This window comes from Aethalodelphis obliquidens, unplaced genomic scaffold (assembly GCF_003676395.1).
Source record: "Aethalodelphis obliquidens isolate GAN/ISIS:26980383/991018 unplaced genomic scaffold, ASM367639v1 scaffold15, whole genome shotgun sequence".
In the NCBI taxonomy this organism is placed as follows: domain Eukaryota; kingdom Metazoa; phylum Chordata; class Mammalia; order Artiodactyla; family Delphinidae; genus Aethalodelphis; species Aethalodelphis obliquidens.
This window is the reverse complement of record NW_020837959.1, coordinates 13,959,872-13,976,152: the sequence shown is the minus strand read 5'-3', so window position 1 is coordinate 13,976,152 and position 16,281 is coordinate 13,959,872. Positions and strand designations below refer to the sequence as shown.

General features: G+C 43.7%; 2 protein-coding genes across 3 annotated transcripts in view; one reads left to right on the top strand and one right to left on the bottom strand.

The window, feature by feature from the left end:
• Positions 1-7,704, top strand: part of DNAJC3 (DnaJ heat shock protein family (Hsp40) member C3) — an 87,533-nt gene extending 79,829 nt beyond the window's left edge. For both annotated transcript variants that reach the window (XM_027115973.1, XM_027115974.1), the window contains exons 10-12: positions 1,047-1,179; positions 2,063-2,211; positions 3,933-7,704. In XM_027115973.1, the coding sequence (XP_026971774.1) occupies positions 1,047-1,179; positions 2,063-2,211; positions 3,933-4,090 (440 nt within the window). In that variant the 3' untranslated portion in view covers positions 4,091-7,704. The remainder of the gene's footprint in view (positions 1-1,046; positions 1,180-2,062; positions 2,212-3,932) is intronic.
• A 3,512-nt stretch (positions 7,705-11,216) lies between these two features.
• The window catches only part of UGGT2 (UDP-glucose glycoprotein glucosyltransferase 2), a 164,129-nt gene continuing 159,064 nt past the window's right edge, over positions 11,217-16,281 (bottom strand). Inside the window, exon 39 of the mRNA XM_027115971.1 lies at positions 11,217-13,672. Within this exon, the coding sequence (XP_026971772.1) occupies positions 13,650-13,672 (23 nt within the window). The 3' untranslated portion in view covers positions 11,217-13,649. The remainder of the gene's footprint in view (positions 13,673-16,281) is intronic.

Here is a 16,281-nt window from a genome sequence, read left to right as displayed (position 1 = left end):
CAGGGCCCGGGGTCTTTACTGGGGGCTGGCCAGGTAGGCACCTTCTGCCTAGCCCGCACCAAAATGCCCACAAGGCGAGATGTTTAGCATAAACCACATGGTTTATACAAACAGTTTAGGTAGCCCAGCCATTCTTACCAGGGAAGGGTGGGAGCACTGCTGAAACCCAACTTGCCAGTCATCAGCCAAGGGCCAGGCTTGCCAGCAGGTCCTTCTAAGGAGCGGCCTCTGCTCTGCATGACGTTAGATATCCAGAGGCCTGGTATTTTCTAAATATTTAAAATAATATGAAAAGAAAGATGCCATGTGAATTGTCATCAGACTTCCCATACCAGGACTGTACGTGTCTTTCTGGTTTTCTTTTTTTTTTTTTGGCGCGGTACACGGGCCTCTCACTGCTGTGGCCGCGCAGGCCCAGCGGCCATGGCTCACGGGCCCAGCTGCTCCGCGGCACGTGGGATCCTCCCAGACCGGGGCACGAACCCGTGTGCCCTGCCTGCATCGGCAGGCGGACTCCCAACCACTGCGCCACCAGGGAAGCCCTGTCTTTCTGTTTTGATTGATACTTAAAAAAAAAAAAAAAAAAAATCAGGTTTGTAATAGTTTGTGTTGAAACCTGTGGGTGAACTGCTCATTCTGACTGCTGATGGTTTCTCCAGGTCTCTGAGCCTCGCACCCTTCTGAACCGTGGCCCCATAGCTACCCACGAAGCTTTTCTTGGCTGCTGTCGTATTTTCCTGTGCAACAGGCACTTCATTGCTTTGCCTAAAGTGCTGATATTAAGACACCTTACGGTTGTGGGGAAGGTAATGTGGGAGGGTGGGCAGGCAAGCAAGCAGTGTGGCTTTTACTGAACTGGAGCAGTAGGCTACCTAATTCAGCCTTAATTATGCCTTTTGTGGTTTTGAACAAAATTATTAGGCTCTTCTTAGGCTCTTAGTAATGGCAAAGGAAGGGGTTGAGGATGGTGACTTTAGTATCACATTTGCAGGGTATGTAAAGGTTTAATTCATTTTAACAGCACTGTCTTCAACGTATTTTTACAGCTATTCAGGACTATGAAACTGCTCAGGAACACAATGAGAATGACCAGCAGATTCGAGAAGGTCTAGAGAAAGCACAGAGGCTACTGAAACAGTCACAGAAACGAGATTATTATAAAATCTTGGGAGTAAAAAGGTGAATTATAAATTTAAAATTCACATTGTTATTTTTAATCAACTGTTTTAAAGCTAATTGTTGCTCTTTTTTCCCTCTGATTCATTTCCTTTTCTTAGGTAATTTCAGTCATAGATTAAACCCTAACAATCTTGAACATCATAAAGCTGTTTTGAATATATTACAGATAAATTTCTTTGATAGAGACTAGTCATGCAATGATGGAGAATTAGTAGTTGGTGACAAAGAAAGGACACTGTGGCATGAATAGGTCCTGGGCCTAGATTTCTTAAGAAGGGTAAAGAGGTGGGAGTGAGCTTTCTTTTGGTGGGGGCAGGAGGGAGGGAGGGGTTGGGGAAAAGATAACTTCTCTAGGCCTAAAAATAAAGTGGCACTTTCAGAATGAACTTGAAGGCACAGGGAGAATGTAATTTACTCAATACCTGCTTTTATATTAGACCCACCTTCCCTGAACAGGGGAACCATCCATCTTTCAATCAACAGTCTGAAACTTTGTTCTTTTGAGTAAGCTAATAAGCCAGGAGCAAAATACAAAGTGGGCTTCAAAGAGTCAGTGTCTCTTTTAATGCCAAGAATCGAATCATGGTAGTTTGGAAATTCAGAAAGTTTAAAAATGCATCAGTGCAGTTTTCTTAAGGGAGAATTGTAAAGCTCAGGAGCACTTAAATTGTTCCTGGTGAGATTCTGACATCAGGAAGCCTGGCGCCTGTAAGGGTCACGCGGAGTGCTGGGGGAGACGCTCAGCCGGTTATGATGCGGTATTCAGAAAACCGGGCTGCGGATCTGCCAGTGGGGTCTCCCTAACTGCCCCTCTTAGCTCCTCCTGGCAGTATGTTGGACACTTCTTAACTAATGATTATGAATTAACTTTACCACCCTTCAGAAATGCCAAAAAACAAGAAATCATTAAAGCATACCGAAAATTAGCACTGCAGTGGCATCCAGATAACTTCCAGAATGAAGAAGAAAAGAAAAAAGCTGAGAAAAAGTTCATTGACATAGCAGCTGCTAAAGAAGTCCTCTCCGATCCAGGTACTGCTTGCTGTAATGTTTCTGTTCTCCTGAAATGGCCGCGTCAGTGACTGGCGACTTCTTAGCTCTATTCCTTTGCCCGTCTTAGAGGCCGTGTCAGGAGTGGACAGTGGGGCGCGTGGTGGGTGGGCCCCCTGGGGCTGAGCTCGGGAGCTGGTGATGGTCCCTGAAGCCCATTCTCATGTCTACCCTTGTCAGGCTCTAGGGACCCTCACGTGCACAGTGCAGTGGAGACGCCACCAAGTGTGGAATCAGAAGGCCTGAGGGTGACTCTTATCTCTCTTTGAATAAGGTCCTAGAACTTTTTTGGGCCTCAGGTTTTTTCACCAATGATAATGCCAGTACAACAAGAGGGATCCTCTTAGGTTCGTTCCTTCCAGCTTCACAGATCAATGTGAATTTTTATACCAAACTTACAGGAGCTTGATTAGGATGTGGACCGCCAGGCAGGAATGTGCAGTGGTGGGACAGGGGCAGATCCTCTGAGAGTGGCTCCCCAGGAATCGTGCTCGAGCTCTAATGGTCATTCGATTTACTGGTTGATATAAATGTTATTTCACCATAAGCTAAAATGACCTGGAAAATGAGGGAGACGGTTTAAGAATTTAGGTATTACCGAGCAGTGCTTTGACATTTCCAGAGGGAATTTCATGTTAAGCTACTACCTACTGCTTTTTTGTGGCTTTCCATGTCAGTGGGAGCAGAAACTATGACTTGAGCTAGACAAATTTAACAAAATAGAAGGAAATCACATTTTATGCCCATTTGACAAGTTTCTGAACTACTTCTGCTATGGAATTGAAAGTAAATGATGTTTGTTCTCAAGTAATTTATAATCCAGTGAGAGAGGGAGGAGTTACTTAACGAGTACAGGAGGATACATACTGTTTGTTCTTTTATTCTGCACACGTCGATGCCCGTGAATGGCTCTGTCCTCAGCGTGTGCAGCGGGCAGCTGAGGCGCTCTGGAGCTGAGCCCTGAGGGGAGCAGGGGGCCTGCGGGCAGAGCCGCGTGCATCGAGAAGAGAGCTGCACCCTTGGTTACTAGGAGTTCTTCTCTGTCCTCTGTGCCTTCTTCTCAGCCCCCCGTCCTTAGTGTAAAGATGGCAGCTGTTCCTATGAGGATATTAGCTTGCTCGTCTGCTGCCTCCAGGGTTCCTGTCTCCCACATGTCTGCGCTGGCGTCTGTCTCATCACGGGCTTCGCTCCGGACTGACAGGCACAGCAGTGGAGGTGGCCTCCTGGGCTGTACGATAGGGCGCCTCCCTCCCTCAGGTCTGGGGAGCCTTCCTTCTGTTTAGATTTAACAGTGAGGCCCCAGACGCTTCATGGGTTGATGAGGTTCGCCTGGCTGACTTGATGCTTGGAGTTAGGACGGTGAACACGGCCGTTTGATCAGAAGAGCGTGCGTGACTTTGAGGTCTCATTCCCTGCAACTCCTCGGCTTTCCCAGAGAAGAATTTCCTTGGGTAGCTTCTTGTGAGGAGAGAAGATTCAGGGGGTCCGAACTTGCATGAATATCCATTTTCAACCCTGAACCTCACCGCCTTCTCCATGACTGGTTTCTCCTGAAACCTGTGATCTGGGTGGGAGAGGGAGGCTGGATTTGAGCATCAATCGGTCACGGTTGTCTCGGTAACCGAGGGGTGTGGTCCTTAGACCCCGCCTCAGCCCACACCTCTGGCAGCGCCTGGCTCTTAGCTCGCTGCTTTCTTTTACAGAGATGAGGAAGAAGTTTGACGACGGAGAAGATCCCCTGGACGCAGAAAGCCAACAAGGAGGGGGCGGCAACCCTTTCCACAGAAGCTGGAACTCATGGCAAGGGTTCAATCCCTTCAGCTCAGGCGGACCTTTTAGATTTAAATTCCACTTCAATTAAACCAGCTGTTTTTCTGCTCTTCATTTTTTAAAGATTAAACACAAAAAACCTTGTTCCAGGATCTTAATGAAAAAAAATTTCAGTCTTTCGGTTTGTCCATGACCAAAGAGTTGTTTTCATAGGAAATACCTGTTCTTCTCCGTTTAGACCTGAGGCTGATGGGTTTGTGAGGGCCGGGAGGCAGGGGAACGGTTCGGTTCTGTGTCTGGCAGAGCAGCCTGTGTCTGGGCTGTGAACGTCGGGACGAAGGAGTCTGAGACAGGCGCGCAGAGCTTGTATTTTTCTACACTAGAGCACGTGGCAATTCTTTTCTTCACATCCTTCCTTACGTGTCTGTCAGTGCCTGCATTTGTGAGGAGCTGTGGTGTCAGGATTCTCCCAGAGGAATGAACATTCTGAGCTGTATGTTCTTAGGGACAACTTTGCTTAGATTCTGGTCAGTCCAGTCATTTGTAAATGTGTTAAATTTCCACATGCATTCCCATCTCTCTACGAGCATGAATGTGGCTGTCATGGAAGGTGGGCAGAGCCTGTCTTTTAGAAAACCTGCTACCGAATGATAGTCGCTGGAGCCAGGGTTAGATTTGGACCGATGTTAAGCATGTATGCTTTTTTGTTCAGTACCTGCAGGGGAATACTGAAAATCACTGAAATAGAATTAATTGTAAATCCTACTGGCCCTTTTAATATGAAACACAACAAACGAAAAAGTAATATGTAAAATAGGTTCAGATAATATAGCAGTGGTATTTAAAATAATATTGCTGTAGTGCAGAATGAAGTACTTTAACAACAACTGAAGTTGTGAGTTAAACAGCATTTCCTGTAACAGGATTGGCTTAGAAATGTAAAGTCGCTCAGTCAATATAAACAAACAGAACGCCATGTTTCCCACTTTTAGTAAATACAGCCGACAGTATCTCTTAGGTCCTGGCCTACCTGGCCCGTGGGTGCTCGTGTGGGACTGTTTTGAGGTGGGCATTAAATAGCAGGCCTGCTCCTTTTTCAGACCTTGATGCCTCTGGATGTTCTCTGCCAGAAAACAACAACAAAACAACAGAAAACAGGTTTACAGATCTAGTCAGCTCCAGCTGTACGTCCACTATCAAGATGGCATCTCTTCTTGGGATACCTTCTTCTTAAGAGAAATGAACTATTCAGTCTTTCTTTATATACTGGATAATTTTTTCCCTAAAAAAAAAAAAAAATGAGTTACTTTAATCAAGAACACGAAATATTTATGGAATTATGATGCTGCATTTAAAATCTAAGAGAATTACTTTAGATAAAAATTATTACATTCTGGAAAGGTTTTTGTTTTTGCCTCAGAGCATTCTGAAGCAATTTAAGCAGGGTAGGCTTAATATATTGTTTTCAGGAAATCAAGCATTTTCTTTGGGTCGCAGGGACCGTCCTGACTGCTAATATCCACAACAGCCAGCCAAGCACAAATCGTTTTCTTCTACAGTCATCCTGAAACACGCGTGGAAAAAAGTTGTTTAAACTGAGACAAAACATATGGTTGAGATGAGCAAAACACGTGAGTGCTTTCTGCATCTATTTAGAAGTTTATTTCTTACCAATAAACTTAAGATTGCTTTTTGAAAACTAGCAAACAGCTTGCAGCTCTCATTTTGTTTTAATGTCTCAAAATTCAAGTCTGTGTGAAAGTAATTTACAAGGGAAATTCATTTTTGTTTAATCTTGTTACTTCATTAGTTACATCAGCAACTTTTTTTTCAATCTGGTTCTTTCATATATGATGTCACTGTGAACTCTGAAATCTAGCAATGGCCTCTACTGACTTTCACAAGTAAGAGTTTTCACACAGAATCAGAAGGAGGGAAATATCAAACCACTTGCCGTTCTATCCGGAGGAGAAGGTGCAAGGCTGCAGCGAAGAGGAGCTGGAAGGAGTCCGCAGGACTGGAAGCGGGCCACACGTCCTGGGCACCCGTCACCCCGCCGACTGCCACCCCGCCGCCGAGAGGGCTGTTTGCTTCACTTTTTTCTCCACCTGTAATAACTATAAATCCTGTTCCTAACGCCTTACCGTGGACGGACTTTAGTCATCGTAGTGGAAATGTGCACAGAGTTACTCGTTTTCAGTGAAGAGGGAGAAGCAAGTATGGTGCCCAGCGCCAACGCCACGAACAGAAATTCTCTGGGCTCTGTTGTTTTGCTAATTAATGAAGAAAATAACGACCTTGAAGTTCCAGCCGTGAGGGTCATCAGCGGTCTTCTGGCATCCGCGTGATTGGGAAGGTGGTCACTCCACGCTTCTTTCAGAGTGACCGAGGAGAGCGCTGGGAGTGCGAAGGGACACTCGTCCGTCCTGGCGGCCTGACGCAGGAGGTCGCCACCGCTCCCGCGGGTGCCGGGTAACCGGTGTGGTGCTCTCTGGAAAAGCCAAAGGAGCGGGGCGCCCAGCCGTGGCTGAATTACGTTCCCTGTTGAACTCCTCCCTCCCTTTCCAGTGAGCGCCGGAAGTGAAGTATCGCTGGCCTGTAAATGGATATTCTTCCACAGCAACAAGTATTCAACACATCAGCCTATAAACCTGAGAAAGTTCTAAAAAGAGAGGGTAAATTAATGCCCACTTCTGAAAGTTTGTGCTTTCTTAACATGGATAAAATAAAAACTGGAAAACGACTTCAGTAGTTTACTAATGTGAATTGGATATAACAATACTAATTTTAAAACATTTTTCTCTTCAGGCAGTATTAAAAGTTTAAGTAACAGTATGAAAACAGAACTTTTTGGGACTCTGATAATGGAATGTAAAAACTACCCACAGCTTAAGAGAAAAATACTACTGATAACCAAGTATGAAGGAAAAAAGCTAAAAGAATTGCAGTTTTAAGTTGGCACCATTTTCTATTCATGGTGGAAAATGAAAGATTTCACCTGTAAAGCATGAAATCGGTCAGAAGTTGTACGTGACATTTACCATGAAAAAAGGGCACAAGATGCTTCGTTAAAAATGTCTCCTCAGTCAGGCTTGCGCCTCCTTAGAGGGACAGGGCACCGGTGACTGGCCCCGTGCAGTTTTCACCGAGTACACACCAGTGGTTAACCTAGAGAAATTCATGCAGCTACGTTGAATGTAGTTGACTTTTCCATGTTTATAAAGGAAGGAGGAAGGCAAATGCTGATTTACCAACAATTATCCTTATTCTAAATCAGATCATTCCTTTTTTGTTAGTAGCAGAGTTTATTCTGTAATTGCAAATGATGTTAATAGGTGGGGATAATTCGTTTTGTTTAATGATCTCATTTGCTGAATGATTTAAGAGTAAAATTAGCCACTGCGTGGCTTGTGTATAGTAAACAGACTTTGTTTCTGCCTCTGTGGGTTGAACCTCCTCCGTGCAGTGGAAAGCAGAGCACGGGGAGGGGAAGCATTGGAGATGTCTGATCAGTTAGGCCGTTACTCCTATGTGGTTGGTTTGAATGAGACAAGACGAAGTAACTTAATCCATCTCAATTTAGTGTCTTAGTAAAAACACCACCGAACATTAACTGAAATGGGTCTCAGACATGTCTACAAATATGGGTACTATTTTTATGCCCGTGTATTTTCACATTTAATAAAAATATTTATGGTCAAATGAGTACTTCCTTGCTTTCAGTCTTTTGGAGAAGTCTGTTTTCCAACTTTGCTTTACACGTAATCAGCTACTGAGGTGACAGAGGGCTCCTGCTTGACACGAGCTGCAGGAAGAGCGCAAAAAGCAGAAATGATTACAGTCTCGTAACCCAGCCCCCCGAGGTCCTAGGACAGTGAGGCCTTAACAGGTGGCGGTTCTTCACTTTCAGTACCATTAAAATCTAACACTTAGGTTGGCTCTGAGGACTTTCCCTTTTATATCATAACATGCACATTTCTGTTAAAAGTTCTGAAAGGGGTGGTGGGGACACTGTGGCTTACCTCAGTCAGATCTCTAACTACAAACAAAAGGAGATTTCTTCCTGTATTCTGCGTGTCCTAAAACTGCAGGACAGCTAGAATACTTAGAGAACTTTCTCAGAAAGCAGTTTCCACATTCTTAATAATCATGATACCTACCTTAGCAACACGTCATCAATGAGCCTTCGTCTGAAGACACTGCAAGCGCCTGCAACAGGCCTGATGGCTGCCTGCCTGCGCACAGGAGGGGAGAGCACAGGAGGGCAGAGCCCAGCCTGCCAGCCCCTCAGGGGTTGCAAGCCCTGATCCCCTCCCCTTCCTACCTTCACGCCCAAGAAATCCAATCACTCCAGTCTTAAGGCACATAGGTCACACCCCAGAGACACTGAACTCCGCAAACCTCTATCCACCGAGTCAGTCCTTCCTTGGAGATCAACAGATGATCAACAGAAGCGTGAGATGCACAGTCATCTGTCACTGCCTCACGCTAGGATTCAGTTTCTAACAAGGAGGCCTCCAGGTGACAACTCCGAGGTTGCAGTCTTGTTTTGAATACATTTCCAGCCTGTTCACTAAGGTCAGTCTACTGGGAGAAGCATCTCCTCCAGTTCTAATATCGCGAGGGACCGAGCAGCTGGATTTGGAAGGGCCACTGGCAGAAGGAGTTCCAAGGTCTTCCTGAGGAAATTGGAATTGAACATTGTTAAAAGGCACGAAGGAGAAACCACTGCTTGCAGCATTTCTTGGTGGATTTAAGTCTGTGTTATTTGCATGTTTCCCTGCTCTTACAGGAGATTTCTATAAGAATAGTGTCTCATTTGTATGTATGTATTTATCTATGTAATGGATTTTTTAAGACTGGTTGCCCTAAATGGATGTGATTTTTCTCTGGAAGATTCTTTAAAGATAGCAAAGGATAACTCTTCTAACAGTCCTTCACTGTATTACAGTTTTCTTAGGATTTTATTAATACTCCTTCACACATACCACCTGTTGCAATGTTGTATTTCCAGCAGTGCTTATGCCTTTGTTGCCGCAGGTTACTAAAACCTCATAAAAGTGGAAAGACCTCATTCTACAGTGGCAAGATTTTAGTGCAGGCAAACTAGCTTCTCTCCCTCTCGGTAGGTCAACATGCAGCGAATGCTCTGTACAACATGGCCTTAGGCCAGGGGAATTTTGTCTCGGACGCTGTGCAATGAAGAAAAATCACATCATCAGATCCCGAGTAAGGCTGTTTGTCCTTATGCAAGAGCTTCTACCCGATCTAGTCAGGAAGGATGTTATGAATAAATGTAACTGTTAGGAAACAACGCAGGCATAGAGATACTCCCGGAGAGGTTCTGGATTAGTTAATACTGATGAATGTGAGAGCCCTTCACTGCACTTCAGGGTCAGATCACCAAAGCGCTCCACATACTTGATAAACTCCCCTAGGTCACCTTGTGCACCTGGCTCCAGCCTCCCCACCCCCTCCTCTCCTCGTCCTAAAAGGAACAAAACTACCCCCTTGCTAGTCTGCGCCCGGTGTGCACTTCCTCCTACTTCCCTTTGCACCTAAATGTCACTCTCACACCTTCCTGACACTTTCCCAGCATTTTCATTTGGGTATTTAGTGAATGCCACTTCAACTGGCCTAGTAACTTCCAAAGGACAGCCTCGCGCACTGTAGGTACCTAGATATTTGTTGGATTTGTTCAGGTTAGGAAGACCTAGATTATTGGCCTTCGGCCGAAACTGGAAACATTCTTCTGGTGGAAGCAGACTGTGGGAAAACAAAGGAAAGCCTACACACCAGTGGTGGGTTTGCTGACTTTTGTTTAGAAGGGAGTTTGAGCCTGGTGCTCTGGACTAGATTAGATACTCCACCGTATGGTTAGTTATGTTGACTTCGCAATTCATCTTACTCAGCAAGGCTAGTCCCAAAATTACTCCTTCTCTGACTTTGCCCCAGATTTTAAACACTGGGCTACCCAGAGCCTTTGTCATTCAAATCTTTTGGTCTTGAACCAGTCTTTTAGAATTTGAATACCTTTTGTCCTTCCACTGTAATCAAAACCTTTGATTTTAAAGTGAAATCACGTAGGATGCAAACCTTACACAGTTGGGCAGGATCACGATTGAAATACACTTAAATTCAAGTAATTATAAACTGTAGGCGACAAGATGATTCTCCAAATCTGGAGTCTGTAAATGAAGCTGTTAACGGTAGGTTCTAAGTAAAGAGACTTCACTCTAGAATTTCTCAGAAAATAGAATTTGATATTTGATAAGCTGGGCTAATAAACAGCAAAATGGGGAACAGCTGTCCCATTACCTAACACTTCGACTCATTTTCTGAGTGGTTACAGGGTGGGCTGGCACCCCCGACCACGTGCTGCCATCAGAGAGTTGCCTGTTTGCACGCTTACCACCAAAGTCCTGAACCTTTTTGCCTCACCTCCCTCACTTTGCCACCAAAAGTAAGGTCTTAAAATCAATTGGTTCTTTGGAAGAAGGAGGACCCCCTTAAGTCTGCTGAACAGAAGTGGGCAAGACAGGGGCTGGGAAGTGACTGAGACGTCGTGGTACTGAGCCTGGATCCGTTAGCACTTTTCGTTTGATCTCTGAACCAGGGATCTGAGACATAACGTCAGAGCCCTTCGATGAACAGTCTAATGTGTTCCAGCGGGAAGTTAAATGCCACCAACTTCTTTGCTGCTGTATCTCAGAGAAGAAAATTCTCTTAGCTATGCTTTAGTTACTGAAGGATAGTCTGACTTGACATATACCTATTGCCTTGAACACTATTCATCTGGGTCTTCTTCTGGGTGGTAGCAGCTGTCTGTCTGGTTGCCTCCCAGGCGCTGGACCTGACCCATGGGAGCAGCCGTTTCTTTGGGCAGGCTCCCATTTGTGTCAAACTACCTTTTTACTATTAAAGAAAAGCCTGGGGCTTCCCTGGTGGCGCAGTGGTTGAGAGTCCGCCTGCCAATGCAGGGGACACGGGTTCGAGCCCTGGTCTGGGAAGATCCCACATGCCGCGGAGCAACTAAGCCCGTGCGCCACAGCTACTGAGCCTGCGCGTCTGGAGCCTGTGCTCCGCAACGGGAGAGGCCGCGACAGCGAGAGGCCCGCGCACCGCGATGAAGAGTGGCCCCCCCGCTCGCCGCAACTAGAGAAAGCCCTCGCACAGAAACGAAGACCCAACACAGCCAAAAATAAATTAATTAATTAATTAAAAAAAAATTACCTCCCTTAAAAAAAAAAAAAAAAAGAAAAGCCTGATTTTGTCTGTAAGCCCAGGCTGACGGCCTGTGGTGCTTCCTGGAAGTATTCTATGCTCTCCCTCTAGGAGCTTCATTGTTCCCTGAACTTGATAACTGGAGCCGAAGGATGGGCACTTCCAACATCTAACCACTGGTACCAAAGCATCTGGGAGGCATGAAGACTTTGGACTGTCTTCAGTTTTATATTCTGGGTTTACCTTATACCAAAACTTATACCCCAAATTTAAATGTCTTTTCATGGTTAAAACTCAAAACCTCCTAATTCTCAGATATGCTCTGTTCCGACTTTCCTCTGAGAAGGAGGAAGGAAAAGTGGACTGCAGCTTCTCAAAATGGGAAATACCGTTTGTCTCTGCTCTCTCCTAGGATTTGATTTTTGTTAAAATTTGCTATAGGGCCTGCACCTGAACACCAGAATTCAGGGTCGGGAATGTATGTGGGAGGCCTCGGGCTACCTTCCAGCGCCGTCAGGGCAGCAGAGCTGGTGGCCTTCTCTGCGAGGGCTGCCCTGCGCTCCAAGGTGGGCTGCGGTTCAGTTCCCCTAGTGCGTCCCCGAGGAGGGCAGAGCTCTGTATGGCGCTGCGCTCTACGTGCACTTGACGTAAAAGTTAGCCATTTTATAAAAGAATCTCCCTGTAAAGAAATATTTATAAGTCTGGATTTTTAGATATAAGGTATCATTCATCTGGAAATGAGACAAGTAAAATTTAGCCATTCAAATCACAAGCTACAAACTACATTATTCTGCAATTTTAGCTTATATTCTATGAAGTACAGAATCTAGCATATTGGAGATGGTAGGTAGTAATAAGTGTGGAAATCGGGTGCCATTACCTAGTGAAGTACCAGCTCACAGTCAGCTGGGGCTTCTGCCTAAAGCACCACAGCAGACCTGGGCTGGAGCATCTGGTCTAAGCTAGAAGCTTACAGAGACTCTTACCTCTCACCAAGCCCCGACTCCAAAGAGGAGTGAACCGGAGACCCCATGGAACTGGGGTCTTCACCCCAGGCCAAGTTACCACTCAAGCCTCTGCCAGCATCCCTTAGGACCCTTGGAACCCACAGGAACGATCTGCTTCCATTCCAGGCCACACCTGGACACTCCATTTTATCACAGACAAACCCAAACAAGTAACAAAGGGGAGGTTACAGGGAGAGGGAGAGGCCTTGTGATCTCTCATTAGGAAGAATGAAGCTGCTGGGGGCAAAGCAGTTATTTTCAAATACTCTGTGGGCTGTGCCATCCAATAGAGGAGGATTAGGTTCGATCAGAAGAGCTCAAAGGAGCGAGAGTAGAGACCGCCGGTAGACAGCTTCGGGCTCACTGTGGAACTCTGTACGGAGCTGTCCAAAGATGGATCAGCCAGTCTCCAGAGGCAGACAGTTCCATGTGGCCCTGGAAGGTTCCAAGATGGCTTGAGAGTCCACCTGGCAGGGCCTTGTAAGGGGGGGCTGTTCCTCAAACCTCACTTATCACCGGAGTCATCTGGAGAGCTTCTTAGACAATCATGATTTCCCACGCTCACCTCAGCCCTATTCAATCAGCTTCTTCAGGGGACAGGGTCCAAATGACATTGAGGTCTTCTCCAGTCCCAAGATCCTATGATTCTAGAATAGTTGGATAGTTTTTGAACATTTACTATTCCTATTCATCTATTATTAGTATAAAACAGGAAAACAAACTGTTTACACTCTTAACTAAGTTTCTATAAAACTAGCCAGTTCTTTTTTAAAAAGAATACATATATACCCCATAAGCCCATGAATATCGTTTTATGAAATAAAAATTAGAAACATTAAAAAAAATACAAATACTGCATAGGATTAAAACATCATATAGTTTAGGATAAACAAAATAATTACAGTGTGACACTACTTCCATTTTAAAACAACAGTTAAGGTGTAAATGGGCTTACTTTAAAAAAAAATTATTCGGAGATAACCATGAGTCCTTCTTTCTCAGAAGAAAAAACACAAAATAGATTTCTCTAATTTAAAAGCATCTTTTGAATGAAGAAATATGGATGCACATAGAGCTGGAATATCCAAACACGTAGATGGTTTGCTAATTCCCCATGAGGACCAGCTAGTCAGATACGTTCTACGTGGTTATCTGGCAAAATTATCACTTTAACTGGTGAAAACAGTTTTAAGCAATCAGGAAAGAGGAACAATCTAGTTTTAAATACTCAATGGCCATTGCTTATAAAACTTAAACTTATTCAATACATTAAACACATGTATTTTTAAATAATTTAAATTGAAGAATATGTCACTGATCCTTAATGAAACTTTCAGAAGTCTTAGCAGTAGTTCCACATTTCCCCAGCAGGTGGCAGATTTCTCGTCATACTTTCTCATCTTCTTACACAGGCCCGTGCTAGAGTTCATCATGTGTCAAAACTGTAGGGGAGGAAAGTTTATTTAGCTCCTGAAATCTCAAACATCACATTAGCTTAAACCTGACTGAGGTATGAATTAATACAATAAAAAGCATAGGTGCTCCCTGAGGATCCTCTTGTTTGTTAGTTTAGTACCTACTTGCTTCATTACGTGCCATAAGAATAGCTCTTTCTATGTTATGGTATCTGTTACATTGTATCATAACTCCTTGCCTCTTTACCCACCTAGAAGCCAGGTCCCATGAGTCTACGAGAACAAGGACCACACCTTATTTATCTTTGTTATCTTCGGGGCCTAGCACCCTGCCTGGCAATAGAGGCCTTGAACAGTACTAACAGATTACTCACCACGTACAAAGTATCCTGTTATTAATGTAACGGAACAACAAAAAGCAGAAGACATATATGGTCCTCATCTAAGATGGGAGGACAGAGCATTCAAACACAGACACAAATACTGTACAAATGTGAGAATCAGTACTAGCGAAGACCCTTAGAGATCAAAATGGTTTCCTCACCTTCTGCATCACTGAGCTGTCGCATACTGATTTAAGAACACTGAAAATTCAAAATGATATTTTCAGGCAGAAATTAATTAATATACATTTAAAATGGATCCTGTTCCATAATTCAAGATGGCAGACTATATCTCTCCACTAAACTCCACTGGAAAGATAAGAAATATAAAAGGGAATAGCAATAAAGACAATGGGAGAAGTGGTTATGAGACAACACTGGAGCAGAGTTATCAACGAATTTCTAAACGCGGAAAACAGAATGCACAGCTGAGATGATGAGTTAATTTTCTTGACAGAGAAGCCTGGGAAAGCCTCCTAACAGAAAACACTGGTGGGGAGTACATCACCCCGTGAAGCAATTAACTGAAGGACTGTATGGAAAATCTGTGCACCTCAGCTCTCCACTCTCATTCCTTCTTCCGCATTGCAGAAAGAAACAGCCTGGTGTTTATTCCAAGATAAAAAGTGGAAGGCTAAAAATAGAACAGTTTGGGCTTCCCTGGTGGCGCAGTGGTTGAGAGTCCGCCTGCCGATGCAGGGGACAGGGGTTCGCGCCCCGGTCCGGGAAGATCCCACATGCCGCGGAGCGGCTGGGCCCGTGAGCCATGGCCGCTGAGCCTGCGCGTCCGGAGCCTGTGCTCCGCAACGGGAGAGGCCACAACAGTGAGAGGCCTGCGTACCGGTAAAAAAAAAAAAAAAAAAAAAAAGCACTAAACCCAAAAATCTCTTTTGTAAAACCTCTCCTATTTATACATATAACCATACAAAAACATATATACACAGACATGCAATTTTTCTTTAGTCCAGATGGGGGTCAAGAGCATTATAAATATTCTATAACCTATAAATATTCTATAACCTATTTTTTAACTTAAAAATTTGCTGGCAGCACAAATCTGTCTCAATTCCCTTGAAAGGCTACATTGTATTTCATTGTATGCATCAGTGTTTATGCAATCGATCCTCTATTGATGGATAGATTCTATTTCATTATTAAAACAATGCTGTAACAAACATATGTATATATATGCATAATTTCTCTCGTTTAAGTGTAAGTTTCTTGTGAATTGCTGGGTCAAAGGGCATATATTTTAATTTTTTATGCATATTATAAAATTTCCTTAATTTATACAGCTACTGTAGGTACGAGAGTGCTTACTTGTCAATACCCTTGCTAATGCTGGGTATTATTAATCCTTTAACTCTTTCCAATTTGAGAAGAGAAACATTTCATCTCAGTGTTTTATACATTTAAAATTGCTTGTGAGGTAATTATGTGAATTTTCCTTTCTTCCTTCCTTTTTTGCCTTCTTTCCTTCTCCCCCTTTGAAAACAGTTAGTTACACCACTTAGAGAATAATCTTTCTTCTTCTGAACTGAAATGGCACCTTTATACTACAGTATTAAAAATGCTTGGGTGTGTTTTAAATGCTGAACTTCTCAGACAACACACACTGATTTTGTGAAGGAAAACAGAGTCAAGATGAAACAGAATTTCATGCTTATATGAGAAATTTTATATATAATCATTTCAGCCTCCCTAAAAAGTAAAGCTGAGGAAAATAAGAATTATATTCTGAACTACTAGAAAGAATTACTGTGAGGATTAACTAGTCTAACCTGTGAAAGTCTCTAACCTACTGACTGGAACACAATAGAAGCTCAGTACTACTTTTAAAAAAGAGCAAAGGACAATAGAGACAGGCACTGACCAGGAAAGGGGATTATGAAGCGATCAAGAAGTTAATATCAGCTTTACAAGAATATCCCACACATAGTTATTGGTGTTGAGGATTTATGTAGGGTGGTGATGAAATGCTAAGGTAACCTCAGTTTTTTATTTTACTTTTTTTTTTTTTTTCAGTTTTTTAAGTCTAAGAAATGGAAACAAATTAATCCAAATCACCCTCTAGTCATGACCAAGGCTACTAGATCCAGGAACCAACTTTTCATGGGGAAACCTATACCATGTACCAGATTAATTTAGGAGACAGGAGGTAATATTGTAGTTAGCTGTGTAAGGCTTTTATTAAACTTCAGGGCTTGGATTTTCATATTTAGGAAATTCAGTGTGTCTTAAAGACAAGTGTTT